Source organism: Rattus norvegicus, chromosome 4 (genome assembly GCF_036323735.1).
Source record: "Rattus norvegicus strain BN/NHsdMcwi chromosome 4, GRCr8, whole genome shotgun sequence".
Lineage (NCBI taxonomy): Eukaryota > Metazoa > Chordata > Mammalia > Rodentia > Muridae > Rattus > Rattus norvegicus.
This window is the reverse complement of record NC_086022.1, coordinates 106,124,072-106,138,519: the sequence shown is the minus strand read 5'-3', so window position 1 is coordinate 106,138,519 and position 14,448 is coordinate 106,124,072. Positions and strand designations below refer to the sequence as shown.

Genomic DNA, 14,448 nt, shown 5'->3' with positions numbered 1-14,448 from the left:
CAGGGCAGGGCAGGGCAGATTGACTCGACACCCTGCAGGCAAGCAGGGTGGTACCATCAGTTCACTTTAATCCAGAGGCACAGAGAAGCCTTCTCTATTCTCAGTGCATCCACCTCAACCGTGGAGGATCTGACTAAACCTCAGGAAGTGCCCTGGAGAAAAATTAGAAGACAATCTCCATTGTACTCGAAGCCTCCTGGCCACTTTCTGGGGAGGTGGAGGCGAGGTTTGCCAGCAGCCTCTGAGGCTTCAGTGATAAGTGATCATGTACCAGGGAGAAACAGGGAACACAGACTCCCTAGGGAGTTTTCCCTTTGTCTATTGACCGTCAGACGTCATCAAAGTCAGCTGAGTCACGGGCCTGGGAGGACAAAGGTGTGGGAGGGAAAGGGGCCTCTCTCAGCTTGTGCTAAACCAGCCTCTTGACCCACCAGTGCTTGCTGGCCGTCTCTTTGATACAGACCACATCCCCCCAGGACTGGCCCTGGCATCAGCTTGAGCCCAGTGGAAGATAGAGTTCAATGGGCCACTGTGTCCCCACCTGGAACAACTTTAGAGTCTGACTTGATCACCTGTTGTGGTACTGGATCCTCACCTGGTGATCAGACCTCTGGCCCTGCTCCCCTACTTCCAGAGCCCTGTCCTCTCCTCCTAAGTTTATTGTGTGACTTCTGTTTTGTTTTGAGACAGTGTCTTCTGTAGCCCGTCCTGACCTTGAACTTGTTCTCTAGAGGGTAGTTTGAATCTCCTGCCTCCATTTACCAACTCCTGATATGTGACTCTGACTTAAGAAAAAAAAAAAAAGCATCTGAGTGCAGTAGTACACACCTTTAATCCTAACACTCAGGAGACAGAGACAGGTAGACCTTGTGAGTTCAAGACCAGCCTGATCTAAGTCACGAGTTCCAGGCCATCCACGGCTAAAATAGTGAGATTCTGTCTACAGCAGTAACAGCAGTTGACCTGAACTGACTGAGGTGTCTAGTGGGAGGCCTGGGAATGAGGAATAAAGAAGACAAAGGCAATAACTGGGTCAGGAGGTCTCTCCTAACCTGATGACTTATGCCAAGCAAGTGAGAGTGGGCCCAGGTCAGCAGAGAGCTAAGTCAGACGAGGTTGGCAAAGAGAACGTGGGTTACCCTGGGCACAGCTGCCTAAGGCTGATAACACAGCCCTGGGAGAGGAGTCAGGCCCTCGGAAACTGCAAACTTGACTCCTTCGAGGCACTGGACTAGCTTTGCCAAGTTCAGACAAGGACACAGAACTAAAATTCCCTTTATCCTTTCATTGGGGCCTCTGAGAAAGCCTCCGTCAGTCTGGCTCCCTACAAACAACAACAACGAACGCAAAACAAACACAGTTTTATTAAGAAAAAGCGAGAAAGAACACCAACTAGAGGGAGTGACTGCAAGGGAGGGATCCTCCTCGACTGACATTTTGTTGTTTAAAACAAGGTCTCACTATACAGCGCTGGCTGTCCCGAACTTGCTGTGTAGACCAAGCTGGCTTGGAACTCACAAAGATTTGCTTGCCTCTGCCTTAGTCTCTCAAGTGCTGAGATTAAAGCCATGAGCCACCCCACCCATCTTGATTAACTTAAAAAAACTTATTAGTGTGTGTGTGTGAGTGTGAGTCCTCTGTGTGTGTGTGTTGTGTGTGAGCGTGTGAGTGTATTTCAGAAGAGAGTATTGGATCCTTTGGAGCTAGAAGAGTGGTTGATGGGGGCCAGAATTATGAGTCAGCAGGTACGAACACTGGCTGCTCTTCCAGAGGTCCTGACTTCAAATCCTAGCACCCACATGGTGGCTCACAGCATCTATAACTGTATTCCCATGGGACTCAGTTCCCTTCTGGTGTGCAGATGTACATACAGACAAAAACATCCACATACATAAAATACATGAATAAAATAAGTCTTTTTTTAAAGGTGGTTTGTGAGCTGTCTGATGAGGGTGCTGGGAAACAAACTCACAGCTGAAAGGGCCTCACCCACTCTTACCTGATGAGCTGTCTCTCCAGCCTGACATTTATTTGACATGTACACACTCGATAGGTCACCGCAGAGGCAAGAAGAGAGCACCAAATCCCCTAGAACTGAAGTTCCAGACCTCTGATGGCTGCCATTTGGATGCTGGAAACCAAACCTGGGTCCTCTGGAGAAGCAGACCAGTCAGTGCCCTTAACCGACTCTGCTTTACATTTTTAATTAGTTAATTAATTATGTGTGTGAGCATGTGCCACATATTGTGTGTATGGTAGTGGAGGAGAGTCTTCAGGTATTGGTTCTCCCTTCCATTACATGGCTTCGGGTGATTGACCTCAGGTCCTCAGCCTTGGTAGTAAGCAACGCTACCCACTGAACCATCTTGCCAGCTTGATTTGTTGTTGTTTGTTTTGAATATTTTTAGCACATTTATCTATTTACTTTGAGTGTGTGTGTGGGGGGGGAGAGAATATGGAGATGTGGAAGTTGTTCCTCTCCTTCCTTCATGTGTGTCCTAGTTCTCAAACAGGTTATCCAAGATGACTTTATCTGATAAACCATTTCAACAACCCTGTTTTGAGGTAGGTTCTCTTGTAACTTAGGCTAGGCTAGCCTTAGACTCATTAAGTGCCCAAGAGGACCCTTATTCTTGATCTTCCTGACGCCTCTTCCCAAATTCTAGGATGACAGGCATGACATTCCCACACGGGCTGGGTTTGTTTTGTTGTCTCTTGTAGCCCAGGTTGGTCTCATGTTTGCAAGCAGCAGGATCGGCCATTGTGTTCAGAATCTTATTGTGCTCAATAAATCTAGAGAGGAAAATAGTCTATAGATCACAACACCTCCAGGAAGAGCAGACCAGAGAACCTCCCAGAGACACTGTGCCAAAGGTTTGGCCAAGCTGACCTGGCAAAGGCATGCCGGGGACAGACACACTTTTTGCCAAAACTGTCCGTCTGAAGGCTGCTCAGTCTCTGAAAGCTCGGGAAAGACTCCTCCAGTACCACGCTGCCTCTGGCTCATTTCTCTTAGGGCTTCTGGCTTGAGGCCTGATTGGGGGGTATCTTGCTGGCACAGTGCCAGCACCTGTCTGTACAGCCGTCTGGGAAGATATGTCTGCCTTCTGTGAAAGAAAGAAGAATCTATCAGTGTGGTTACCACCACCACCCCCCCCCCCCAAAGATAAAAATGACATGCCCAGTAGCCCAGTAGAATGGCTTTTGTCCCCTTCAGTCTTCCAAGAGCCCGGGACAGCCAAGTCTCAGAGGCACCTGTTCCACACATTGTACTCCCTGAGACCTTGGGCCACATACTGCTCACTTGTCTTCCTTCCTCAGAAGTCACCCCAGACTTTCCATATAATGGCCTTCCCGCTACTGACACCAGAGAGCTCAACTCCAGCTAGCTACCTCCTCCATTTTTAGGCAACTATGGTGCCCTGGGTTAGCTAATTGGACCCTCAGACACCCCCTGCCCATTACAGATAACGCCTTTTGGGTGTTGTTTTGAGATATAATCTCGAACTGATGTGAACTCACTATATAGGGCAGACGGGTCTATGTTTCTCCACGATCCTGCTGCCTCCACCCTGAATTCCACTCTTGAGCCACCCTGCACCTTATGAATTGTTCTGTTAATGTCACCATTCACTCATAAGGAAACAGAAGCTCAGAGACGCTAACCATCTCTTTGCTCTCTCCCTCACTCAAGCAGCCCCCCACAGGCTGGGTCTGGCCATTCTACCTGTGCTGGGGAGCCCTGTGTCAGTGAGCTAAGGGCTGGAGGTGACTCCAAACAACCTATGAGAAGTCACCCCTCAGACTGCACATCAGTGAAGATGGCTCTGTTACAGACAGGGGGACTCCCAGCCTGGGGGTGTCGAATTTTTGTAGTCTTGGAGGATCTGGGGACCTAAGTGGTTTGTTTTTGTTTGTTTTGTTTCTTTGTGTCCAGCCAGTCCTGGAACTCACTCTGTAAATCAAGCTGGCCTTGAACTAACAGAGATCCGCCTGCCTCTGCCTCCAGAGTGCTGGGATTAAAGGTGTGTGCCAGCTCTCCAGTGATAGGGCAAGAGGAGGAACTGACTTTGTATTCCCTAAGGGTTAACTGACTACCCTAGCCTAAATTGCTGTTCACACTGGGATTGAAAGCTGAGATCTCAGAAATCTATGAACTCACTCTATGCTCTGAAAATATCATAAAGCAGATACTCAGGTGCTGGCAGACAGTGAGGGAGTCAACCTTGAAGATGTGGGCACTTGTAATCCCCCATGTAGGAATCCACCCAGAGGGTCTGTCATGGCATGCCCAAAGTGATCCCAGTCAGAGAAAGGGGCTGTCCAAAGCCGCCTGTCTGACACTGCTGCGGAAGCAAACCTCTTGCTTTTCCTTCCTTTCACCTCTGTGTGACTGGCACCTAGTCCAGGCCCTGCTCTCAGGCCTTGCAATTTGCCTATGCAAAGCCCTGAGCAGGAAAGAGTAGCTGAGGTGGGGGTGGGTGTGTGGTACCACTGGCATAGGGTGGCATAGGGTGGCATCCAGAATGTTCCGCTCTGATCTGTAGACTTTGATCCCATAGTTATTGGTATCAGGTCTTGCTCTTCTCTTGTATAAATAAGAGAATCTCTTGGGTGAGAAAGTTGCCCTCTGACTCTTGGTCCGAATATGGAAGAATGTTGAGGCAGGAGATGAAAAGCAAGGAACAGGTCCAGTACCTAGCTTCAGGTGGGCTTAATCCTATGTCTTCTCCATACCCCTCCCCCCTTCTCCATGGCACTTCCTTTTCAGTTACCCTAGTGACTTTTCTTGGCTTTTAAAATTTTTTTGTTTTTGTTTTTGTTTGTTTATTGAGACAGGGTCTTAAGTAGCCCAAACTGGCTTTGAATGTGGTATACAGCTGATGGTCGTAACTTCTAATTCTCCCACTGGGGTTATAGATGAACACTACCATGCCCAGTTTTTATAGGACGCTAGAGACCAAACACGGTGCTCTGTCAATTGGACCAGGTCCCCAGCCCAGCAAACTTTCTCAGTTTCTCAGAGCCTCAATATATGGCTTCCCCTCCCCCACTTCATATGTTGAACCTCCAGTCCTAGTGGCTCTAACAGAACATCGAGTCACTAGGGAGGCAATTAAGGTTAAACAGAATCATAAGAATAAGGCCCTGATCTATAGTCGTGTGTCTTTATAAGAAGTGATACTCAGCCTCCCTCTGTGCTCCCAGGCAGCAGGCCACCTGAGGACACAGAGAGAGGTGGTGATAACCACGCCAGCAACTGAGTCTTCACCAGAAACTAACCCAGATCCTGGCCTTCTATCCTCCTGATCTTGGAGGAAATAAAATCTCTGTTGTTTCAGCCACTCAGTGTTGTGGTACTGTTACATCAGTGTGAGCTGACTGATAGAGCCAGTGTCTTCATTTGAAAGTGATCCTCCGATGAGGAAACGACACAGAGGGTTTAACTGCTTTCTGTGGCATCCTCACAGTACCCAGTGTCTAGCGCATGTTTACAAACCAGTTGTTGTTGGTCTGCTTGTTTTTGTTGTTGTTTGTTTTATTTTGTCTTGATTTTTGGTTTTGTTTCATTTTGTTCCGTTTGAGATAGGGTTTCGCCATGTAGGTCTGCCTTTCCTGGGATTCAGTATGTAGTCTCATAGCCTCACCCAAAGCTGGCCTCAAACTCACAGAGATCTACCTGCCTGGGCCTCCCAAGTGCTGGGATTAAAGGTGTGTGCCATCACGCCCACTTCGTTAAATAAATGTTTTATAAACACCACCCTCCATTAAAGAATAAACTGGTCACATAGAATATGAGAGCCTCTGGATTTTCCCCTCATCTTTAACTTTTTTACACTTGATGTTAGCCAGAAGGCGGAGAAGCGATTCCTTTAACTTTTTTGATGTATGATTACCACCCTCCAGCAAGTGGTAGTGGAAGTGAAGGGTCAGGATGTGTGACAGCAAGGTGACATCTGTGCATCCGTGTGATAACATCTGTCCTTCAATGTGGTGACATCTGTCCATCAGTGTCACCTGGTATGACAAGTTAATGCCAGAGAGCTATACCTGGTCCATCTTAGGTCTTCTAGTTTGGCTGCAAACCTGGAGACCACAGCCTTGAGAGGAGAGCCCGGCCCTGGGAGTGTCCTGGATAAAGTCCATGTTGGGTGGGAGACCTTTCCAATATTCAGAATATGTAAATAATGCAGATAATGGGAACAACAGGGCCCTTGTCTCTTAGGACATTTGTGGCAGTGCCTGGGCTCTGGAGAGGCAAAGGGTCCCTGCTCATCTACCTTGCCATGGTAAGACTTGGTTCCAGGGGATCCTCAGGCACATAGACCTGCTCAGACTCTTGGAGATCCAGGCCAGGGAGAGTCCCAACTCTACTAACCACTTCCTGTACTCCGTTCCTGCTCTCTCTAGGACAGGTTCAGTGGCAGCAAGGCCCGGTGAGTCCCCTCTTTCTTCTGCTTTCCCCCTTGTCTTCACTGGAGCAGCCATCCATCTCCCTCCACACATGACTGACCATGGGTGTGCTTCCACTCTCTGTCAGCCCTGTGCCCAGCTTCCCTGGGGTACCAACTCATCCAGCTGTGCACCAAAGACCACTAGTTCTGCCTGCCCCCTGAGCCCCACCCCCAGTCTTCTCCTTCTATTGCCCTGATCTCAGATCCACGCTGTCACACAGCTTCTCCAGGGAGCATTCCTGGTCATAGGTGTGAGTGGTCTAAAGTGCAATGTCACCCTGATGGGGGCCCAACTCTCCTTGGGCAGAGTTGAGTAGAGTCTGCTTACAGGTTGGGGCCACCACTCGTACCTGCCAGATGTGCAGGTAAGTGCACAATGAGTCTTAGGGGCCCAGCAAACCAGGGTCCCTCACAGTTGGATGTCCCTGAGTGACTCTAGATAGCCTGTCCTGCTACTTGTCCAGCAAGCCTTAGCACGTAAGCTTGGCTCTCTTATCTGTCTTGGTCAGAATCTGGGGACAGGGGGCAGGAGCCATTTACAGGTGAAGCAGAGATCCCCGTGTTTCAGGGGTCCTGTCTATGCTGCCAGAAATGCCCACTTTTATGGGTTCCTTTAGTTGTAGGGTCGAAGCCCATAGTTTAGGACGGATGACTTATCAGAGTGTGCTAGAAGTAGGTGGGTTGGGATGAAGCAAAACCAGTCTATCTATCCAGACACCCAAGTGTGGAGAGAAAATGTAGCCAGCACGTCTTTCCCGACTGGCCCAGAGACGTGGAGACAAAGGGTAAGTCCGATTGCTGAGGATGGGATTAGAACGGAAAGCACCAGCCACCGGGGCCTGCCGTATTCCATCCCCCATCTTCTCTATGCCACCAGCATCCCTTTTTGAAGGCCCAGGAGGAGGTAGAAGAGGAGGATAAATATGAGCTGCCCCCCTGTGAGGTTCTGTCCCTCAGTCTGGCCCCGGCACAGTCTTTTGGCTCTAATGAGAACTCCTTGTATCTGGGTGAGGACTGAGGAGGGAGGGGCTGGGAGGTTGGGTTAAGGCGAGAGGGTCCAACAAAAGGAGAATCCAGGCGGGGCCTCTCTTCCCTCTGCCAGAGCTGGGGCAGGGGAAGGGCCTCAGCTGGCTGCAACTAAGGCCTCTTAGCTGAGCAGAAAAGACCAGAGAGATGAAAGAGAGGAGTTAAAACCGTAAAGAAGGAGAGTGGGGAGGAGACAGGAGGGAGGGGCGAGGTAACTAAGGCAACATTGACAAAGCAGGAAGCCCGACCCAGTCCCTAGGGCCTTGTGTTCCCCCCTCTGAAATCCCTGCACATCCTCCTGCCAGGGTGGGGATGCCCTGAGAGGCCACCGCCACTGGCATCTCACCCCCTGGACTCATCCACGTGGGGGGCAGGGAAGCTGACGGTCTTCAGTTGTCATGGAGACCGGGCTGTCAAGAAGCCAATAAGTAGAAGGGACAGGAGGAGGGAAGGAGAGATGGGGGCTAGGTGGGGAGCGGGTGGGGAGCTAATAAATAAGATGGAAATATACTAGCGAGGAACTTCCTCCCTCTCCCTAGTTTACAAAACATGGAGTCTCTTTCAGATCGTTCTGGGCCCCTGGATCCATCCAAACTACCACCGCCCCCACCTCAGCCTACCAAGGCCAGTGGACTCCCCATAAACCCTTCCTTTCCTAATCGCCCTACCTCTGGCTACCATTTCCCGGTGAGTAAATCCTACAAATATCTCATTTGCACGCACACCCCCGCCCCGCCCTGTGCCCATCCACCCCCAACACACATTTTTATTCTCTTGATGCCTGGTGTGTTAGAAACCAGAGTGAGAAGGAAAAAAAGGAGCTCCTCCCACTGGCCTAAAGGATCCTTTCATCCCTTCCTTACCCACCCGCTGCTCTGCTCCCTGCTCGCTGCTGACAGGGCTCTCCCTCCTCTACTGGGTTGGGGGCAAGGCTCGCTGCCCTCACCTAGGCTCTGGCCACAGGACACCTCTCTGGCCAGAGGGGCCAGCTGTCATCATTCCCAACTCCTTCTCCTACTGTGATCTGGTGGTTATCCACTTTGAAAACTGTCATGTTGCTTTTTTGCTTTACAAAATAAAAATAAACAAATAAACGGGAAATTTCACAGTAAGGAAAGGACCCCAACTAGAGGATGAGAGAAGTGTCCTTCTCCTGCGCTTCTCCTGCTGTAGTGTCTGTCTTATGTTTGTTCAGTTGGATTTTCTGGGGGGAGGGGCAGTTGAGAGCGGGTTTCATGGAGCCCCCACGGGCCTTAGACTCATGCTGGTCCTGCCTCTGCTTCAGGCATGAACATGCTAACAAGTGAGCGTTAGTTTTGAAAGCAGCACATTGCTCTGACCCCCTTACACCCCAACTTCCTTGTTCTTTCAATGCCTTTCTCCCTCCTCCCTCATTTCCCTCTTCCCTCATTTTCCTCCTCCCTCATTTCCCTTCTCCCCCATTTTCCTCCTCCCTTATCTCCCTCCTCCCTCATTTTCCTCCTCCTTCATTTTCCTCCTCCCATTATTCCCACAGCTGAAGACTGCAATGAACCTGCAACCTGCAACCCCAAAGCAGGGACCTATTTTTGGAAGGCGAGGTAGAGTGTCCTCTCTTTCCGTAGCTCCACATAGAGAGGGGAGTCCCCCTACACAGGCTAGAATTTGGGGGTTGCCTTGAATTGGGCTTGCTGCATCCCTCCTAGCCACACCTCCTTTTTGTTTGCCAAGCCTCCAAGTCAGTCAGTACAAGTCTCATTGCCACCAACCCATGAACCGCTGTGGCCTAGAGAGTTCGGAAGCAGAGGCTCTGACCTCCAGGCCCTGTCTTCCCCTGGGTGATCCCTGAGCCAAGTGAGGGGCACCTTAGAATAAAGAGGTCCCTATTCAGACCCTCCCTATTGAGACCTCTGAGTATTATCCCTCAGTGACGGGCAACCTTGGGCTGTCACTCTGATTCCTCCCCTGTCCAGAGACTCCTCTCTGGTCAGTGCCTTGAGGCCTATGACCACTGGACCTTAGGATGTCAGGATGGGGGATGGACCACTTGAACCATCCCTGTGTAAAACAGGTTCTGGGAGGGTTGGCATCCTCCTAACCCAAGGTCAAACAGTTCACAGGAGGCACAGCCCGTCTTATTCTCAGTTGCGGTAAACCTCCATCACTTTGAGAACTGTTTTTGTTGTTGTTGTTGTTGTTGTTGTTGTTGTTGTTTTGTTTGGGTTTTGTTTTTGTTTTGTTTTGTTTTTTGTTATCATAAAGTTATCTGGAGCCAAGCCTAGTAAATTTGATGAGAAGTCAAGCCTGCTGACATTTCAATGTTGTAAAGAAAAGGGATGAGTGAATGAGGCGTGTTCTCCTGGGTCTCCAAAGCTAGCTCTGAGGAGCACTGTGAACAAGGGTGCCCAGGCCCTTCCCCCTGATGCTCACGAATGCTGGTTCTCCCTTTTCCTTACAGGGCGAGGTACACCTGCTAGAGTGGTGAGCTGCCCTCTTCTCTATCCTGTAGTCTAGGGACTTTTCTAGAAAACTGAGGAATGGAGTGGGCACCCGGGTAGTTTGGGGGAAAGGTCTGGTGTAGAGTCCTTCTCTCTGCCACGAGGATAAGCCAGTGGTACCTACCACCCAGAGCCTCCCCAGTCTCTGAGCACCCCTAAAGGAGAAGTCAGTTAGGACATGCCCTTCCTGTGTAGATAAGGAGAAAGGGAGGTGTCTCAGTCAGTGGCTTCTTCCATGACGTACTTCCTCACTAATGGGCGGATTCCTAGAAGAGACCAGTCAAACCATAGGCCTACTCCTTAGGCAACAGATCGGGCAGAGAAACCAGATGAAGACATCTACCTGGAGTGTGAGCCGGATCCACGTGAGCGCCCGCCCTCCATCCCTGAAGGCCTCCACTACCCATCACACCCTCCATCCTGCCACCATTTTTGTTACCTCCAAAACACTCCCCTGTAGGCCCCACCTGGGTATCTTCATTTTTGCCTTTGGTCCCACACTGTCCCTATCAAAGAGGTGATTCTTAGAGCAAGAGCCGTGTGGGGTTTGCCAGCTGCTGCAGCCAGGCCACCAAGCTGGAACCTCACTATGGAAGGTCTCCAGGAGAGCCAAGTCAAAGGCAGCAGTAGTAGACCCCCTAGCCTGTTCTCAGCTACTTCCTGATCAACCTGGACTTCCCTGCCTGCCCTCTCTGTTCTAGCCCCAGCCTTGACTAGGTCTCTGAGCTCCAAAGCCCTGATGCCTCCAGTTCCTCTGCCAAGAACATCTGGATTGCCCAAGTAAGATGTAGCAGTGGAAGGGAACAGAATGGGACAATGGGTTTGCTAATAAAGGAAACCCCAGAGGCCAGACATGGTAGCAAGTGTGTTTCTTTAATCCCAACATTTGGGTAGCAGGGGCAGGCAGATCTCTGTGAACTTAAGGCCAGTCTGGATTACAGAGAGAGTTTTGGATCAGTTGAGGCTGCATAGTGATATCCTATCTCAAAAAGAATAACAAAATAAATTAAAAAAGAAAAACAAGGGGTGGAAAGATGGCTCAGTAGTTATGAGCATGGCTGCTCTTCCAGAGGTCCGGAGTTCAATTCCCAACAACCACAGTGGCTCACAACTGTGAGCCAATGGGATCCAATGCCCTCTTCTGGTGTGTCTGAAGACTGCTACAGTGTACTCACATATATAAAGTAAATCTTAAAAAAGGAAAGAAAGAAACAAAACAAAACAAAAAAATCCTCTGAACTCTGCTCTCCCAATTTATTCCTTGCAGGCCAGTGGTTGGTCACCAAGAGGCTCGGAATGTAAGAGGCTAGTAGTCAAGGAAGAAGTGATCCCAGAGGGGTGGGAGGGAGACCTAGGGTGGGATTTCAGGTTTGGGGCAGCATCCTGGAAGGCCAGCTCTCATCTGACCAAATTTCCTGTGTCCCAGGAAGCTGTGGATGCCGCGTTGAAAGGCAAGTACATACATCTTCAGTCTGAATAGGGCTGCTGTGCTGGGATCTTACTCCCTCTGGCAACAGACCCCCCTCCCCCACCAAACCCTCAGGTCACCAAAGGGGTCCTTGCAGCTCTGAGGTCGGGCATTTCCCAGGGTCTGTACTAACTCGAGAAGCTGCTAGTGTGTATCCCAGGATCAGTTCTCATTTGGAAATCATGCAAGGCCTGTCTGGTGTGTCCTCCCAGGGTGTTGGGCCCGGGAGTACCAAGAGCACAGAATGGCCTATGTCGGGCTTTAGAGATGCTGGCACCTTCTGCTGCAGTACCCACCCATGAAGCCTCCTTACCCAACCCAGCCTTCCTGGTTCCAGCCCTCTTCTCTGCTTCTTTCAGCAGGAAGGAAGCTGTCTGCTTCCTCTGCAGCCTCTGCTGCTGAGGTGAGCAGAAGATGGGAACAGAGGTGGGTGATACCTGTGGGAAGCAGAGTCCTTGCCTAGGAGCCCTCCTAACCCCAGGGCCTACACCCCCACACAGACCGTGCCTGCTCTGAACAGAGTGAGCAACTCCCCTATGCTGCCCTCCAGGCACAGACACATGGTTTGGCCTGTAGGACTCAGTCTGGGACTGGTAGATATAAACACAAATAACTGTGCCCCAGGGTTCTCTGCTCTTCATGCCCAACTCCATGCTGAGTGTCTCTTTGCGTAGCTAGCTCTGTGTATTGTACAGGATGGCAGCCTGCTGGGTCAGCCTTGGTACTCTGGGAACTGTGACCGTCAGTCTGTTGAGAGAGCCCTGCTTCACTTCCAAAAGGTGGGCATTTGTCAACCCTTGGCCTTCTCTGAAAGTCCTTCTATTCTCTGCCTGTGGCTCATGAAGCTGGCAGTGGGGGCCAGGGAGGCACTCCACCATGTAATTAGTCAGCTGGGCTTAGGCAATTAGAAGATGAAGTTCATAGCTGGGGTCTCCTCCACAGGATGGAGCCTACACGGTGCGCCTCAGCTCTGGGCCTCACAGTTCCCAGCCCTTCACTCTGGCAGTACTCCTCAGAGGCCGGGTCTTCAACATTCCCATCCGGCAGCTAGACGGCGGGCACCACTATGCCCTGGGTCGGGAGGGCAGGAATCACGAGGAGGTGGGTACTGGAGGAGTCATGGGACAAATCAGCGAGGTAGGTTACAGAGCAGTACCCTGGGCCTAGCCAAGAGCATATGCGTGTTCAGGAAAAACACACAGGTTGCTTCCCGCCCTCACCCTAGGTTGAACAGAAATGTCAGAGGGCAAGGGCCTCTGTCTAAAAGTGCCTGCTTTGCAATTTGAGGGTTTAAGTTTTACCCCCAGAGCCTCAGGGGTAAAATAAGTGAGGAGCAGTGGCTCAGGTTTATAACCTTGCACTGGGGAGGTTGAGAAATGACTATCCAGATCTTTGACTCATTGGTCATCCAGCCTCCATGGTGTGCTCCAAGCCAGTGTGAGGCCTTGTCTCAAAAAAAAAAAAACAAGGTAGGGACTGGAGAGATGGCTCAGTGGTTAGTGCACCTACTGATTTGGACAGGAGTTGAGCTCCCAGTACACAGGTGAGCATTACCATTGTCTATAGCCCCAGTTCTGAGGGATTTACTGCCCTTTGTGACCCCTGCAAGAGCTGCATGCATGGGATGCACACATGTCCATGAAGGTAAAACACTTGAACCTATTAGAACATTTAAATCCTAATTAACAAGGTAGCTAGGCATGGTGGTGCTCCCTTTTAATAATAGTAGTACTCAGAAGCCAGAAGAACTACACAGAGAGACCCTGTTTAAAAATAAATTAAGTTTTGTGTGTGTGTGTGTGTGTGTGTGTGTGTGTGTGTGTGTGTGTGTAGGTAGAGGACTGAACTTCTTCCCAGACATCTGGCACTATGAAAAGAAGCCCATCATGCTTTGGGGGAAGCATTTCCTTGTGCCGTGGTTCAATCTTCATAGGGTCAAGGCGAGGCAGTGAGACCATTTGAGAGGAGGGCAGAAGTCTCCAAGGACTTCTCTCCCCAGCAACTGTTGGATTCAGTCAGTAGACAGTCAGGCATCCACCACAGCTTCCCTTGAGAGACACCACAGCAGAGGCCTAGACCTAAAGAGGTTCTCCCCCAGCTCTGGGAGCCTGAGGCTGGCCAACAGCATAGCACACTTGTACAGTTGCAGGCTTACAACCAGACAGCAAAATGGCCACTGCAGTTTGCTAGCACAGTGGGAAGAAAAACATCTAGAAAAATGCCAGCCAGCTCCCCGGCCAGGCCCCACAGTTGCCTTAGAAAGTTGTTGGCAGACTCAAGCTCATGGGACCCACAGATGCCCTGCCTGCTCTATACAGATCTTCTCCTCTGTGACTGCCATGGTTCAGCATTACATGAAGCACCCCCTGCCCCTCGTGGACCGACACAGCGGCAGCCGGGGATTCACCTGCCTGCTCTTCCCCACCAAGCCCTGAAGAAAAAACAGGACACAAATCCACCTTTGGCACATAGTGTGCCCCATTCACTTTCCCTCCCACTTTAGGCTGCTTTCTTTTCCCTGCCAGCCTCCACCCCAAAAGCCCTGCAGGTTCAAAATGAGAGGCATTAAAATGACCCACCTGGGGAGGTTGGCTTCCTCAGAGACATTGCCTCTCCTTAGACTGACTTCTCGTGACGGGTTAACATTCTCCGGAGGAACTACTTTCCCAGCACACAGTATACTTTCAATAAACATGTATTGACTGAATTCTGTTAATACCGAACCCCGTTATGAGTATTATTGTAGGCACATCTGTGTGTGATCACGTGCATGTGAGTGCCTATGTCCACAGAGGACAGAGGCATCAGATACCCTGGAGCTGGAGTTAGAGCGTCTGGGAGTGTAAGTTTCTAGATGTAGGTGCTGGGAAGAGCAATTAGAGCTGTTTAGCCGCTGAGCTATCCCTCCAGCACAGAGGATTGATTCTGGAATATGCTGAGAAAAAGAGGCCTTCTAGGGAAGAGGAATGGAGTAATGTTGCTGTGTGGGTCTACTTGGTAGGCTAGACTGCAGCGGGAAGGG

General features: G+C 50.4%; 1 protein-coding gene across 5 annotated transcripts; it reads left to right on the top strand.

Annotated features, from left to right (window-relative positions):
- Nucleotides 1-6,182: 6,182 nt before the first annotated feature.
- On the top strand, nt 6,183-14,142 carry Sh2d6 (SH2 domain containing 6). Of its 5 annotated transcripts, none has more exons than XR_005503645.2 (16): nt 6,183-6,290; nt 6,412-6,437; nt 6,786-6,820; nt 7,170-7,240; nt 7,333-7,462; nt 8,047-8,168; nt 8,998-9,061; nt 9,919-9,941; nt 10,263-10,323; nt 10,660-10,738; nt 11,226-11,256; nt 11,385-11,409; nt 11,789-11,852; nt 12,122-12,205; nt 12,369-12,527; nt 13,745-14,142. XR_005503645.2 is itself a non-coding variant. In XM_039108710.2 (16 exons), the coding sequence occupies exons 1-16, from the start codon at nt 6,189-6,191 to the stop codon at nt 13,859-13,861; spliced, it is 1,170 nt and encodes a 389-aa protein (XP_038964638.1). In that variant the 5' UTR covers nt 6,183-6,188; the 3' UTR covers nt 13,862-14,142. The 5 variants fall into 5 exon arrangements, 3 of the variants coding, with proteins under 3 accessions (XP_038964638.1, XP_038964637.1, XP_063142913.1); XR_005503644.2 differs by having other exon boundaries at nt 11,786-11,852; XM_039108710.2 differs by having other exon boundaries at nt 11,789-11,829.
- Nucleotides 14,143-14,448: the final 306 nt, after the last annotated feature.